This window comes from Hemicordylus capensis, chromosome 2, assembly GCF_027244095.1.
Source record: "Hemicordylus capensis ecotype Gifberg chromosome 2, rHemCap1.1.pri, whole genome shotgun sequence".
Lineage (NCBI taxonomy): Eukaryota > Metazoa > Chordata > Lepidosauria > Squamata > Cordylidae > Hemicordylus > Hemicordylus capensis.
The window spans coordinates 410,611,811-410,628,637 of record NC_069658.1 but is presented as its reverse complement, the minus strand read 5'-3'; the positions used below and the strand labels follow the sequence as shown (position 1 = coordinate 410,628,637).

General features: G+C 41.9%; 1 protein-coding gene across 4 annotated transcripts in view; it reads right to left on the bottom strand.

Moving 5' to 3' along the window:
• Positions 1-16,451, bottom strand: part of RGS9 (regulator of G protein signaling 9) — a 90,193-nt gene extending 73,742 nt beyond the window's left edge. For 2 of the 4 annotated variants that reach the window (XM_053292244.1, XM_053292247.1), the window contains exons 1-2: positions 16,260-16,451; positions 4,032-4,128 (exon numbers count right to left, since the gene is read on the bottom strand). In XM_053292244.1, the coding sequence (XP_053148219.1) occupies positions 4,032-4,128; positions 16,260-16,322 (160 nt within the window). In that variant the 5' untranslated portion in view covers positions 16,323-16,451. Of the gene's footprint in view, positions 1-4,031; positions 4,129-6,519; positions 6,791-7,436; positions 7,533-16,259 lie in introns of those variants that run through there. The other 2 variants (XM_053292246.1, XM_053292245.1) reach the window with 2 other exon arrangements.
• Positions 16,452-16,827: the final 376 nt, after the last annotated feature.

Below are 16,827 nucleotides of genomic sequence, written 5' to 3'. Positions count from 1 at the left end.
CTGGGTAGACCTGATTCAGAACTCGGGCTTAAAGTGAGGTAGGAGGACAAGTGTGCACCTCCTACTTCACTCGTGCAGGTACTTGGGTTGCCAGCAGCCATATGGATCATAGAGCCAGGGCAAGGAGTGGCCAGGAAGCAGGGAGCTTTCCAAATGCTTGTGTGGTGCATTGTGGGATACCTGGTAGCCCCGGGCTTCCTTTCTCCCCCGCTCCCAATCTCTGCTAGGCTTGCTTCGCAATTGGCGAGACTCGCCAAAATGAGGTTTGCAGGGAGAGAGGGCTGCCGCGCTGTGGCAATACATGACCACAAAACCCGGGTTAGCGGATTGCTTGCTCCACTAAACTGGGCTAAGGGGGGGTAGGCAAGTGGGTGACCCACTTTGGGGAAACCAGGCTCACCTGCAAGCCCAGTGGTTCCCACAAGCCATGGACAGCAGACTAAGCTCCCTCAGCCCACTTTCCACTATTGTGAGAATCACCTCCACATCTTCAAATGTTCTGAGGAACCAAGACATGATGAAGCTGTGCACAGCACATCCCACCCCACTCCTTCACTGGTCCCCGCTCATTCATGCTCACACATACACTGGCACTGTATCTGCAGTTGAGCAAGATGAAAATTCTGCTGGTTACAGCAGTAAAAAGACTGGCAAAGAAACAGGGTAAGGTGCGCCGTAACTGCATCCTGTCTCAGAACATTTAGAGAGACAGTTGGTGGGCAAAGACCTGGCAACTCTAAGTTTCCTGAACTCCAGTTGGACCAGTAGCAGGGAAGGATTTAACCATTCATATATAATCATGAATGATCCAAGTGCCTCTAGCTTCAAAAAACCGCAGACCCTTCAGTGAATCCAGCCATCAGTCTTAAGTAAATGTAGCTGGAAGGAGGCTCCACTGCCTGACTAACAAAGCACTTCAGGAAGGACATTGTATTTGTGCTAAGTCTGCAGCTTGTTTTCCAGACAACTGTTGCACTACCACAAACATGCTTGTACAACAGCGGTGCAACCTGCAGCCCACCTCGTTTCATTTAAAGGAGACACTGCTTTGCAGTGGTTCCATTCCTATCTCTTGGGCAGATTCCAGATGGTGTCCCTTGAAGACTGTTGCTCTTCAAAATCTGAACTTTCAGATAGAATCCCTTAGGGCTCCACATTGTCTCCAATGCTCTTTAACATCTACATGAAACTGCTGGGAGAGATCATCAGGATATCTGGTGCAGGGTGTTATCAGTATGCTGATAACACCCAAATCTATTTCTCCATTTCAACATCATCAGGAGAAGGCATAACCTCCCTAAATGCCTGCCTGGAGATGGTGATGGCTGAATGAGGGATAACAAAGACAGAGCTACTCATCGTGTGGGGCCAAAACTCAGGAGATTTCATCTGCCAGTTCTGGATGAGGGTCATACTTCCCCAGAAGGAACAGCTACAGGGTGCTTCGGGATCCAAACCTCTGTCCCAGGTTGATGCAGTGACCAGGGGTACTTTCTATCAACTTTGGCTGATATGCCAGCTGTGTCCATTTCTTGAGATAAAAGACCTCAGAACAGTAGTACATATGCTGCTAACCTCCAAACTTGACTACTACAATGCACTCTACGTGGGGCTGCCTTTGTATGTAGTCTGGACACTGCAGTTGGTACAAAATACAGCAGCCAGGTTGGTCTGGGTCATCTCAGAGATACCATGAGACCCGAGTTCAAATCCCCATTCAGCCATGATACTAGCTGGGTGACTCTGGGCCAGTCACTTCTCTCTCAGCCTTACCTACTTTACAGGGTTGTTGTGAGGAGAAACTTAAGTATGTAGTAAACCGCTCTGGGCTCCTTGGAGGAAGAGCGGGATACAAATGTAAAATAAAATAACAATAATAATAATAGCTAAACACTATCTGTATATTCAGTAGCGATATAGCAATGGAGTTTGGACTAGACAAGTGTGCTGCATTAATAATGAACAGAGGGAAAATAACAAAAACAGAAGGAATAGAACTGCCCAATGGAAGAAAGATCAAGAACCTGGAAGAGAAAGAACATTACAAATACTTGGGCATTCTCCAGGCTGATAACATCGCACACACTGAAGTTAAAAGAAAAATTGGAAGTGAATACATCAGGAGACTTAGAAAAATCCTCAAGTCCAAACTCAATGGCGGGAACACCATATAAGCCATAAACACCTGGGCTATACCTGTTATCAGATACACTGCAGGAATAATAGACTGGACCCAGGCAGAGCTAGAGATGCTGGATCGTAAGAACAGGAAAATAATGACCATTAATCATGCTCTGCACCCCCGCAGTGATGTCGATATGCTATACCTCCCTCGCAGCTCAGGTGGAAGAGGAATGCTGCAAGTCCATCAAACAGTAGAGGAGGAGAAAAGAGGCCTCGAAGAATATATCAAGGACAGTGAAGAAGATGCACTTAAAATGGCCAATAACGAGAAACTATTCAACACCAATGAAACAAAGCAGGCCTACAAGAAAGAACAAGTCAAGAACCGAGCAGAAAAATGGAAAAATAAGCCACTGCATGGTCAATATTTGCACAATATAAATGGAAAATCAGACATCACCAAGACCTGGCAATGGCTTAAGAATGGCAACTTGAAGAAGCTGCACTGGCTACTAGTTTGTTTCCGGGTCCAATTCAAGGTGCTGGTTTTGACCTTTAAAGTCCTTAACAGTTTAGGCCCAAGATACCTGAGGGACCGCCTGCTCCCAAGGGTTGCTGCCCACTTGACGAGGTCATCTGAGGGGGCTCTGCTCCGGGTGCTAACAATGAAGGAAGCTCGGTTGTCGTGCACGTAGGACAGGGCCTTCTCTGTTGCTGCCCCCAGACTTTGGAATGCTCTCCCAGTGGCTATTCGCTCCTCGGTCTCCATCATGGCTTTTAGAAAACATGTGAAGACTTGGCTTTTTACTCAGGTTTTTATGTAATTGTCTCCACTGCAGCTTCTTTGTATATTGTATGGTATTTTTATGTATGTATTTTAATTTTTTTAAATTAGATCTGTTCTTATATTTTAGCATATTTTAATTGTGTAATTTTTATAGTTTTGTTTTAACTTTTTCTATGTGAACTGCCTTGTGATTATGTTAATGAAAGGCAGTATATAAATTTAACAATAAATAAATAAACTTTTTATTTGCACAAGAGGACTATAGCGCAAGAATGCAATTGTGCAAATCTCTATATTTTAGCACAACTATGCAGTCTTCTTACACTAGCACAACTTCATTCATTATGCAAGTTCTTCATTAGTCAGAATGTCAGCCACTGAATTCAATAGCAATGCGTTTAGCAGGGACATGTAATATTCTCCACTTAGTTCCCAGTTTTAAAAGATTATGCCACTGTGAGACACCTTTATATTTTTCTCTTGCAGTTGTGCCTGCCAGTTTCAGCTGACTTTACGGACAGCTTTACCTACAGCATGGAAGGTTTGGAATATACAGCAAGGATGGAAAGTATTTACAATGTGCTCTGATTTTTTTTGTTTTTGTTTTAATAAGAAGATTAAATAATGTCAATAGCGTGTTTCTGGTGATGAGTTAACATAGCTGGCAGGCACCAAAGAAGAGTACAATTGTTGTAGCAGACGGTAATGACAGACTCATGACATCAAAGCATGGTTACTTGCTTATTTCTAATTCAATATGTCTGAAGGGAAAGCTGTAATTTGTAGGCATAGAAGTAGGCTGGGTATTTTGCTGTTCTTCAGTGAGCTCAGGAAAATGGAAAATTTCCTTATTGTGAATTTGATTCCTTCATGGAGTCAGGATGGCAGTCTCACCTACCTGGAAAGCACCTCCTCTCATTGTGACCACCCTCCCAACACAAAAGGGAGGGAGGGAGGGATCAATAATTAACTTTGTTAACCATCCCATAACAAATTGTCCTGTGATTATTAATACAAAAGGGAGAAACAAGGTGATTATGAATACCAGATGATGTTATATAAGGGAGATTAAGTGACTGGTGTGGCCTTCTGTTGCATGCAATTGTCAGGATTCTCTTACCAGTCATAGCATGTGGGATGTTGGTGATCATGACCCTCTGGGTGTGCATTTTGATGCCAGAATTTGGATCCTGCATCTCCACCAGCAGTACTTCAAGCTGCAAGTTATAGCAGATACACAGTAAGAAACAGAAGGAAATAAGGAGAATGGCTCAAGTATGAAGGCAAAGATAAAGCAACTGGAAAGAACAATAATTCCGGAAAGAATCCAGAAGTTTCATCAACCTCTTTCTTGCCAAGCTTGTCAGTTGAAGGAGACACTAGTGCAGCAATCACCCTAAGCACCCTGGGTACACATTCACTCCCAAGCCTTCAAACATGACACATCAGATTCCCACTTAGTCATGTGAAACACAGACGGAAAGAAATCAGTAAGCATGCACGCATAAATAAAGCACATACTGCCATACTGATGATTTTGTCTTGGGATTTGTGCTCATATCTCTCGGCAGTATCAAGATCTAAATTAAGCTCCCTACTCAGCATTTCATGGTTTTCTCCCATGCATGCATTAAAGTCACCACAAAGGATGATCCCCGCATTTGGGTAACCTGCTATTATGTTACCTAGAAGAATATCTTCTAACTTTGGACCAAAACTAATTCCTGACAGATAGTGAGAGGCAAATAAACATTGATACAAATTATTTCTTCAGTCTTGGCGCTTCTTTCTTTCTTTCTACACTAGCATGCTTGAGTTGGAAAATCCATCCATCCACATGAATCTAATCCTATTCCAGTTGCTGCCATAGTGGCTGAACTGCCGATGGTTCTTCCTAACTTTTGTACTTTGCTAGTGGGTGTAGCCAAAATCCTATATCCCTGTAAAATCAGTAAGAATAATTAAAATCTTCAGTAAGACTCAGAATCTTGCTGCATGGTTTCAGCATGTTAAAAACAAACAAAAACTAGTGCATCCCAGCAAAATCAATTATATGTTTAAGTCTACAAGCCCTCCTTGTCACAAGATATAATGCTAAGTAGCTACAACATTAGTATTTGCTTGAATATACCCTCCACAAATGCTACTGAGTTTATTCAGAGCTTATTCACAATGAACAGAAATCACCTTGCCCTATTCAGTCTGTACACTTGTATAGGTTTTTTGTGAGAAAGACAAAATGGACCGGGTCTCACGATCCGTGAGATCCGGTTTGGGGCGGTGAGTGGGAAGGGAGCCCTGGTCAGCCGGATTGGCTGCCCACACGATTGCCGGCTCTGAGACGGAGCCAGCGGGGGCTGGGGGGGAGCAGGGGCCGATCGGCCCCCGGAAGCTCCAGCATGCCCTGCGCAAGCGCACAGGGCATGCTGGCAAGACCCCTGGAGCCGGGAGGCGGCTTTTCGCCTCCCCTCCGAGGGTCTCCTCATGAGTAGCTGCAGCGCAGAGTCACGCCACAGCTACTCACAATCCAATAGCCCGGGTTTGCGGAGCACTCGCTCAAGAACCACCGGGCTCGGCTGCAAGCCTGGTGGTTTTTAAGATTGAAGAAAATTGAGTTAGCGGAGGCTAGCCCGATTTTCTTCAATCGTGTGAATAGCCCCTTTATATGTGTTCCTTTTAAAAGTGAACCTGGGTACAGGCCCCTCAAATGCAGGGTACATATAGGAAGTGCACTGCTGTACTGTCTTAAACAGAACATGTAAATAACTGTAACTGTGTAAAATGTACATGAACACTCATTGTCAAGTGTTCAGCATAATGTCTGAATAGGACTCTACTCTAAATGGTATCCCAGATAAATAAATTAGAGTCAGGGTGTGTACACAGGAACCTTGGGATTTAAAATTAATAGCATTTGTATGATATTTAGCCCTTTCCTTTTTAGCTCCACTCTTTATGCCTGCTGTATTTTTCTTATGTGCATTTCTTCTTCTGTGTGATCCCCACCATACATTAAGGTCATCTGAGGAGGTTCGTCTCCAGTTACCACCAGCTTGTCTGGTGGTGACTCGGAGGCGGGCCTTCTCTATAGCTGCTCCAGGGCTGTGGAATGCGCTCCCTGCGGAAATCTGCAATTTTAATTCTCTTTTAGCCTTCAGGAGAGCCCTTAAAACGTATTTGTATGGCCTGGCTTTCCAGGGTTTTTAAATCTGCTTTAATATTTTAACCCGATTTTGGAGCTTTTAATCACTGTAATTGTTTAATTGTTGTTTCAAAATGTTTTTACATTGTTAATTGTTGTTATATTGCTTTTAATTTGTTTCAGGTCTTTATTGTTTTAGTGGTTTGTTTTAATTTGTAAACCGCCCTGAGCCATTTTGGAAGGGCGGTATATAAATCAAATAAATAAATAAATAAATGAAATAATGAATGAGAAAGGTCTCTCAACTACATACCTCTGATTATATTTCTGCTTCTTTCTCCTTCCCCTCAGGTACCAGACCTGCTTGCATTAGTGGCTTGTGATGAACAATAGTTCCCCTATTGTACCACTTCAAACCTCTGACAAGAACCTTGTGAGATTTCATGAGGTAATAGAAAAGGCTCACCTGTAATGGTGGCTTAGCATAGATAAATGAAGATCCGATGCCTCCGCAGCATGTATTTGTACCTTGTTTGCATGAGGAGATTCAGATTACAGGCAGACCAACCCTATTCAGACAATATGATGTGTACACATACAAGTGTCTGTACATGTCAACATGTTTTTGTGTGAATCACTGTACATTCATTCATTTTAAATGTGAACCTGGGTACAGGGAAAGCTGGTGTGTGTAGTGCCACCCCTCTCAGTGCCACAGAGTGTCAGCTCTGTGCAGTATCTACCATCTCAAGCACTGGGAGACCCTCTTCTACAGAAGTGAAGCCAATGGGGAAATCAGGAAGGCATGCGAGGATGGCTGAGAGTGTTCATGGGAAGTGTAGTTTCTCTCAATGCTTTCCCCGTAGGGAATGTGACATCCCCAATCACCCTGTGTACCTTCCCAGCCATCCCTGTGGGCTACAGTTCCATAGAAGAGCCAGTGTGGTGTAGTGGTTAGAGTGCTGGACTAGGAGCGGGGAGACCCGAGTTCAAATCCCCATTCAGCCATGAAACTAGCTGGGTGACTCTGGGCCAGTCACTTCTCTCTCAGCCTAACCTACTTCACAGGGTTGTTGTGAGGAGAAACTCAAGTATGTAGTACACCGCTCTGGGCTCCTTGCAGGAAGAGCGGGATATAAATGTAAAAATGATAATGTAATGATAATGATAATAATAATAATAATAGAAGGTGCTCCTCTGGCACCAGAAATGGCAGAGTACTATGTGGAGCTGGCTGCTCTGGGAGTGCTCGCCTCTGCACAGTGCCACGGGGTGGGTGATACACACTTACTAGGATCAAACATTCTGACCCATAGTACAGCCCTCTGGAATACAGGGTACAGTTAGGAAATATGCAACTGTATTGTGCTGTCCATAACCTACATATGCTGTATGTAGAATCTAGAGGACTCAAGGACAAGGCAGTGGAGCAGAATCAGGAAAATCAATGGTTTAATGAGAAAGATCTTATTAACCGTGTGGGATAATGAGATAGATCTTATTTACAGTGTGGCAAGTGCAGACTGCTTTCAACGCTCTTGCTTGCTGCTGGTTGTCTGTTAGCCCCGCCTCCACTCCAGGACTGGAATAAACGTAACTAAAGTACCATTCTAAAGCTGGCGTGGGTCAAGGAATGGATTAACCAAAAACACCACACTGTACACAGATGGTACATGCATTGAACGTAATATGGGAACAGAGCTCTGGGGACCACTTGAAACCTATAGCCACAGAGGAAGCAGTTATGAACCTGCAACCTTCAATCACATAGTTAAGCCCTACATCACCACCCCTCTAAACTTGAGGGGCTAACACTTGGTTTAATTACATGGAAGCTGCTACCCCATGCAGGATGGCTAACATGAGATAAGATTTTGCCATCAGTCTCTCAATCATGTAAATCCACCTTATTGTGGCCCAGTTGGTCTCCATGCTCTAAAGAGCACCTTTCTCATTCATTGTATTTCTGTCTCACCCTTCCTCCCGTGAGCTCAGGGTGACATACATGGATCTCTCCCCACCTGTTTATCCTCACAACAACCCTGTGAAGTAGGCTGAAGGAGAATGCCAGGCATCACTTGGTGAATGTCAGGGCAGAGTGAGAATTTGAAAACCTAGACCTCTCTAATCCTATGCCGCTCCCTAACCATTACACTGCACAGGCTCTTATACTCTCTATTGTTCCTGTTATCCTGCTTAAAAGTGTGACTGAGGACTGAATGACCTTTAAAAGTGCTCTTAAAGTAAAATATCAGGTAAAGACAAGCCTGCAGAATAGTAATTTGTATAGAAATGACATTCCTCAAGGTACATTCCAAAACACCCAGTTTTGTGTGGTATAGCATATAGTCTTGATGTGGGATCCACCTGCACGGAGGTGTGTGTGTTGATCTGCCAGTTTGTCTGCTACACTTTTCCCAGTGATAAATCACACTGTTCCCTATATCCTTCCCACTTGCATTTGCGAAAGTGAAAATCCCAGATCCATGTTCAAGCCAATAAGAGCATTTCAGTCAAGCTTGTCCATCATCCTCTCAGTTATGTGATAAGCAATCATGTTTGGCATGCACAGACTAACAAAATCACACCACACTTTTACAAAGGTTAGGTCATTTGTTAACCCCCTATTAACACTATGGTTTGGGTTGGGTGTGTGGTTTTTGTTTTTGTTTTAATCTGCTCTGAAAAGTATGTTGCCATAGCACCCACCTCAGAGCCATCCCAACAGCAATAGAATATTGTGTCTTCCAAATCAAGTTGTACAATCTTCAGTTAAAATGCCTACTAATGAACAGTTAATGGATTCAGCCACTGCCTGGCACTCATATCAACTTTTGACACATTACGATAATCATCCTAACTGGTTGCTACCTAATGAGGCATGTGCTAGCATCAAGACAGTAAATGGGTAATAATTTCCTTTTATAAAGGGGCATGCTGAATTAATTTTTTTAAAGTGTGTTTAATGTGTTTAATTTACACATAGCCTCCATCGTGCATGTAGGCCATACCACAAGAAACTGTTCTGGGGATAAATGTCAACCCCACATATAATAGCTCTTTCAACAACCCCACTGTCCTCTTTCTGTTTATCTTATTTCCTGTAAGATATTTTTGAAAAAGAGGTCAACTCTGTTCTATAATTATATTCTTTCAGGGGCTCAGTTCCTACTTCATTTGCTGCAACTGAATTCTGGGAAATCTCCAATCAGTTACTTGGAGCTTGTGTTGGGGAAAGTACTGTGTCAGCCTGGAAGCTTTTCACATGGGGCTTTTGAAGCTCTTCAACTCCGGAATGGAGGGGGTGCGTTCACACATCAGCTAGATTTACCCTGAAGTCCCTGTGAGTTATCAGGGAGCAGTTCACACACAATTTAGGTTTTTCACTGTGCATTAGAGTATAACTTGATTTATATCCGGGGTAAAAAAAATCCACTATTTTTGTCACGTTTGGGGGACAACTTCAAGTTCACAGTAAAGCCTCCCCGTAAACTCACGGTAAAACCTGCTGTGTGTAAAAGCCCCTGGAGCTGCATTAGTTGTTTGGAAGGATCATGGCTACACTGAGAATTCATCAGCTTTCAGGCTAAAACTAGCAGTTTTAGTTAAGTGGACATTTTTATCCCAAACCAGGTTCTGTTGCGGGTTTTTTGTTTTGTTTTTTGAAAATATTAACTGTTTTGTTATTATTCTGATTGCCCTTGTTTCCCGTGGCTTTGGGAAATGCTTCACACCATTTCTCCCCAGCTTATTATCTCCCCTTCCTATCCAATTTAGGATCATGTTATGAATCATATGGGACAATATCACTGTTCTACATAAATATCTTGGAATTGTTTTCCAGTCTTCTGGCTCGCGGAACGCCCACTTAAATTTGTCTATACAAAATGCTCAAATTTCTACAAATAAAATAAAATCATTCCATTTTATGAGAGGGGCCTCATTTATCCCAGCTGCGATCAAGTTATTTGTTGCTAAAGTCTATCCCTTATTTTTTTATGGTGCCCAATTGGGGCCTCCTAGTAATTTTGGCCCTCTGGAAGCTGTACAGTCTAAGTTTATTAGAGCTATTCTTCAAGTTCCCCCCTGCGTTCCCAAATCTCTTACCAGATGAGAGGTAGGTCTCGCTAGGGTTGAATCGGATTACTGGACCTGTATTATAAAGTTTTGGTTAAAACTGGTTATTGCCAATGTAGGCCTGGCTTCCTTGGAAATTATTGATGACTTTAATTATAAGTGGAAGACCTTGGTTAAAAATAAACTTCTTCAATTTGGGTTCTCCAATGAGGAAATTCTTAGATTAGGACATGATCAGGCCTGGCAGGTTATTAAGCAGCGTATTGCCGATACAGAATTACAAGTGGATCCTGCCTGTCTAAGGAGTGGCATCTATCTTGGGAAACAACTTTTTAATTCAAAACCAGCAGCATATTTAGATAATATTCTTATCCCTAAATTTAGGCGTCCATTTACTCTTGCCCGCCTAAACGCCCTTCCAACGGCTGTTAGGGATGGTAGATATAAAGGGATTCTGTTTAATTTAAGGATTTGCGCCTGTGGAAAGGGTGCCGTAGAAACTACCCCTCATGTTATTTTATATTGTAAATTTTATAGTGATGCTCATTTAATTACTCCCCTTTTGGGGAAGTTTCCAGGTCACTCCGGTGAATTTTATTTAGAGTTTTTGTTATCTAACTTTTGTAAAGAGTTCATTTTCAAGGTGGTTAGGTTTTCCTACATTGTTTGTATTATACGCTCTAGTCTTATGTAATTTTTTTAAATTGTACAGTCTGATCTACGATCCTAATAAAGTTTATCTGATCTGTTCTACATAGTCAATCAGATATGTCTATGTGATGATGCCACTGAGGGCAAATGAAAACAATTTAAAGGAACAAGAATTATATGTACACAGAGTGACAACAACAAAAAAGTCTCATATGGAAATGTTTATTTTGGCACAACTGAAAATGTTCATAAAAACAGTTGTTTTTGCTCAATCCTGATTGTTGTGCACCTTGCTGTACTGGAGTAGTCAGGAGTACTGTGCCACAGCATCATTCATTTCTAACACAGTAAAATCCTTTTCACTATAGCACAAATAATAGAGCCCCCAGGCAAAACATTGGTAAGAAAATGTTCATTAATGCTTTCTTCCCACTCTCCAACAGTTCTTAAATGCCTGCTCCCATTCCAGGTTACTACCTTCCTCCCTACCATAAATTATGTGAGCAATGATGGAAAAAGATCAGAGTCATTCTAGCCTACAAGCAAGGGTAGCTATCAGACATCAGCAAGCTGAAACTAAATCCAGACAAGATGGAGGTGATACTGGTGCATGATCTTAGTGCTCTTGAGGGAGGAGTTGTTATGCCTGTAATAGATGGAGGACTAATCACCCCCCACCTGAGCAGCTTTAGAGCCTGGAGGTGCTCCTCAGTCAACAGGGCTTGTGGGGTTTCTAGGAGCTCCCTTGATCAGCTGCATTTGTTGCACTGACTTCCTTTGGAGAGACAAGGGATCTTGCCAGGCAAATCTATGCTTTCATAACCTCTAGGGATGACTACTGCAATGCACTAACATGGGGCTGCCCTTGAAGATGACTCTGAAGTACAACTTGCTACCTACTGGGAAGCAAGCAACTCTTCATCTTCATATGGCAACTGCATCGGCTGCCAATAAGCTTCTGAATCAATTCAAGGTGCTGACACTTACCTTTAAAACTCTTTGCTGACTGGGACCAGTGTACCATAAAGATAAACTCTTCCCTTATATGAGCCCCGTTACCCCATGGATCAAAGGGTCAAATCCTGCTCTAGGTACCCTCAGTATATGACATAAAAACTATCAATTGCAAGGCGAGGGGCCTTTACTGCCCCAGACTTTGAAATAGCCTCCCTAGAAACTGTTCCTCACCAATGGCTTTTTGTAGGGACTTTATCATGGTCTTTATCATGGTCCATCTTTATCATGGTCTTTGACCAGCAAAAAATACTTTACATTAAAACAGCATTAAAACAGGCTATTCCCGTAACTGTGAAGATAGTAGAGAGGCTAAAAGCTATACACTGTTATACAACTACTGTTAAGCTTCAGTGAGCTATCTTTAAACTACAGTTAAAATGGGTAAGACTATATAAAAGCTTTAAGTGATTAAATCTTAAAAATCAATCAGCAAAAACTAAAATGCTATGGAGTTTAAAACTAAACTGTGTGAATATGCACTGTGTCAGGCCTCCTTAGTTCTTGCTGTCTTGTTAGGACCAGATGAATTTTACACACTGCCACGCGAAACTTGTCAACATTATGTGTTTTAACGGGGTTAGAGTCAGAGAGTAGGAGAGAGACATCGGATTGGCCTCAGCAGTCTGGGGTGTCGATTAGTAATATGGAAGAATGAGGGTGATAAGAATGTCTATGCAGAATGGGAAGTGGAGGAGGACATGGCAAGTTCTGAGAAGGGGGTTTTCCTGTATCTGTAGCACAGCTGAAGGAAGGGCACCACAACGGTCCAGGGTGAAGGCCCTTCTGTGTTTTGGGACTTCTAGCGCTGTGAGGTATAAAGCGGGAGTTGCTATGTATCTTATTGATGAGGAAGTTCGGGACCCTACCTTAATCTGTTTGGCGCTCTATGTCTGTTATGCATTGTTTGATGAGTGCTTTTGCCTGTTCGTAGCCCATGGAAAGTAGGAGGGGAGGGGAGAGCCCCAGTGATGACATTTTTGTCAGAAGTGCCCATTTATTTATTTGATTTCTATACTACCCTTCCAAAAATGGCTCAGGGCAGTTTACACAGGGAAACAACAAATAAAAAAGATGGATCCCTGTTCCCAAAGGGCTCACAATAGAAAAAGAAACATAAGATAGACACCAGAAACAGTCACTGGAGGTACTATGCTGGGGGTGGATAAGACCAATTACTCTCCCCCTGCTAAATAAAGAGAATCACCACGTTAAAAGGTTCCTCTTTTCCAAGTTAGCAGGGGTAAATCCATTTCCAGGTGGATTGATAGTTGTCCTGAAATATTAGGGGGGCTAGACCCAATGGGAGGAGGGATAGTCTTAACCAGTAGTTGAGCAACTGTATCAATATTATTATTATTATTTAGTAATAAGGTTTTGCTCTGTTGCCTGTCTATCCATCCACTTGCTAGATTGTTTTTTCTCAGGCCCCAGTCTCAAAGGAATTGAATAGTACACACTTCCAATCCTGCCAGTTCTCTAGGCTGCCTACAGCCCCACATCACAATAGCTAGTTCTTGAAACAGTCACAATGAACAGTTTGTTTTCATGATGGTTTTTCTTGTAAGCCACTTTGGACAGTTTGGAGCGGCAGGGTAAAACAACCAATGGATATATGTAAAAGTCATTTCTAAATCTGTCTGTGTTTTGGTGTATAATCCTACAGTTTGCTCATCTTTAAAGAAGACTCATGCCAGTAAAGCATCCCACTGACATTTTGCAAGGACTGAGATGTTGGTCTGTTGTGCAAAATTTCATGCATGTGGGTTCCTTCTGTAGTTGTGGTACTATTGTACAGACCAAGCAACAGAAAAAGCCCCACCATAGACATGCTCTTAATCCCATGAGAATAAGAGCCAGTTTATAAATCAGAGCTGCCACATGTAGGCCAGTTTAAATCATTGCACATAGCACCTGTTTACAACTTTGTGTATCATATATGTGTACTGATTTGACAGTTTTCACCATGCTGCTATAGACGTCCAACAGCAAAGTGTGTAGCAGTGCGGTGAAAACCAACGTAAGCCACTTCACATGAATAATCCACTATGTGGTAGTAGTTAAAAAAGTTGACCCCAAACTGGCCTAATCCCATCAGTCTTTAAATCCAATTTAAACACACTGGTGTTTTTGTCTTACTTGTATGGTTCATTTTGTTTATCTTTCCTCTTTTTGATGGCTGGAAGCAGAAAGTCTACTGCTGCTGTGGAAAGAGTAGTCACATTTCTGCACAACTTGTGGCCAACCAAGCAAAACACAGCCCACCAGCGATGTCTTGCGGCCTATCAGGTACCCAACGACCTGTCTCTTTCTGCAGTCCTGGGCAGCTGTCATATATATTTATGGAACATCCCTCACAGAAAATGATGAGTCCAATAGTTCCAGTTCTACTGAACCAAGAGGAGCAGAAGACCCAGCTTTGCCATACAGTATTCCTTACCATCAATATGCTGATCCAGCAACCTTGTTATATCCTCCCTTCTTTGTCCTCCTTCTAATGTGAGGGCAAAGGATTCTAACGACCCATCAACAAGAAAAACAGTTTAATCCTGTCATCTCACAACAGCGTTCACTTTTCAGATGCCATCTCAAAGACTTCTACAGAAGTTGATGGGAACTACGACTTCAATTTTAGAAAAAGATCATGAACAGCAATCAGCTTAGATTATTGCAATGGCACTATGAGAAACTATTAAAAAAATGTTTCTGGGAGGCAGAGTGAAGACTTAAAAGTAAGAAGACACAATGATGATCACCACCACCACTACTACCCCTAGAGATTGTTAATAGACAAGATGAAATTGGTACCATCTCCTTTTGTGCTTTATTGTATGTGAACAGTGTGAGCAGAAGGCCAATTTATTATATGTGGTTAAAAAAAGATTTTTCATAGAATAAGCATTGCCCTGCATTCTAAGTGGAATGTAGCGCATAAACTGAGCTTTCCTTCCTTCCAGATACAATCTCATTGCCTTCTGGGGGAATTTGCAAGAGTATAAATCAAAACAGAGCATGCCCTATTTCTCTTTTAAATAAACTTTGACAGGCTCAAGGCACAAACAATTCCAAAGAAAAATATTGTGGTAGCCCAATTTGAGCTACAAAGTACTGGCAATGTATGACAAATATTGTGACACCAAATACATTCACACTCCCTCCCATCTCTTTCATTTTCACTTGTAATCCTGCCACCTCCTCCTTTGCTGACGTTCAGCTAAAGCAGTGGAGATGTGAATGTGTACCTATGCTGTGCGGTAGCAGACAAACCTGGAATGGGCAGCTGTATATGTCACCAGGAATTCAACTAATTCTATTCACCAGGATAAGCCACAGACAAGAAAGGCGGAACACTCATGGGAGAAAAGCTAGATTAATACCTTGCCTGCTTAAAATCTTTTCACGTATTAGCTCTGTTAAAATGCTTTTATACAGATGCTCAGGGGGGAAAGGAGAGAGGTAGTTAGTCACAAACACAGTTATCTAGCCACATTCTGCCTTTAAGTCTTAAACAATTATAAAGGAATATACATGCTCTCTGAAGTTAATTATAAACAAGCAGATAATAGATCTTGTACATCCTTTAAAGAAAAACATAATCAATATGTCATTAAGGGGATATACTAAAATAAATGCTGGTGATAATTAGTTACTCATGAAAGAGGGTGATTAATGGGTGGATTTCCCCCACCCTTTTGCACAGTTATGAGTGAAGTAGTGGATCTAGTCCATGAGAGGTTCTGAATACAGCCACAGGAGGCAGTCATTACCCTAAATTAATGACAACAGCATAAAAGAAAAATATATCTGAGGGGTCAGGACACATCTGCAGAATAAAGGGATTGCTGACATATGCGGGGGGGGAGGGAAATTAGCCAGATTATGGGTTAAAGAAGATTTAGAGATGTAAAATTTGGAGATGAAGCCTTTTATTCCCAACACAAATCCTATTAATGGTTCTCAAAACAAGAAAACCCTTAAAAAATGCAAACAAAACTTCTGCATAGCAACAAAAGCAGTTTGGATAAAGCAAAGTAGATGAGAAAAATCAATACAACATATCTATATGGTTATAAACCCCTATCCCGCTCTGTTTTATTTTAAGCAGCTACTACTCCCATACGCAAAAAGGATAATGTAACAGGTTGTTTTCCTTTTGGGAGTCCAGAAAACAGAGGTATTTGTGTCTAATCATTCTGTAGCAAAACATCAGGGGAGGAGAAAACTCATTTTTAAACACTAAACTAATGAACCCAAAGGATTCTTTGAAATAATTCTGAAAACTATCACAAATGGCACTCCTATCCTAATAACATGTCTATCACTTGCATGCAAAATCATTGTAATATAACACTGACAGATGTTTTACAAATGACAGATGTTTTACAGATGTATTCAGGGATCCTGCGGTAGATATCCCTGTTCATCGGTTTATCAGGTAAATGATTAAACAAAATAACGAGTTACCTTTTTCAGGAATGCCATTCTTGGCCTGTAACGCTGCCCTTGATCTATGCGTTTGATGGTCATTGTTCACTATTTAGTCAAGGCAAAAGCTACAAAGAAAGAAAATAATAATAAGAAGAAATTAGGCTTAATCAATTGCAGAGAGAAAGGTGGTGGAGCTGTTACTGATTACAGGCAAACTGCATTACTCGAACTCCCCTGTCTAGAGAATAAAGGCAGCGGCGGAATCAGACACTATCCCGCCGTAGCCAATCAAGAAGGAGCCTTTGAGATCTTATTTGCGTATGCTCTGGAGTCTTTCCAGCCTGTCGACATTAGGGGGAGCCCGTTCATCTATGCTCAGTACTGAGAGCTGACAGGCTGGGAAACAGCGGGATAATTTGTGTCCCACTCAAATCGTCCAAGACTCCAAACGTTCAGCAGTTAGCATGTTCCGGGATGTTGCATCCAACATGGCTTCCTGATGTGAATCTACTACATGACATGTCTGGTGATGAAGATGAAGAAGAAGAAGAAATAACCATACTTTATTTGTGTGGCCACAGCATAACAATTTTTATCTGGGCAA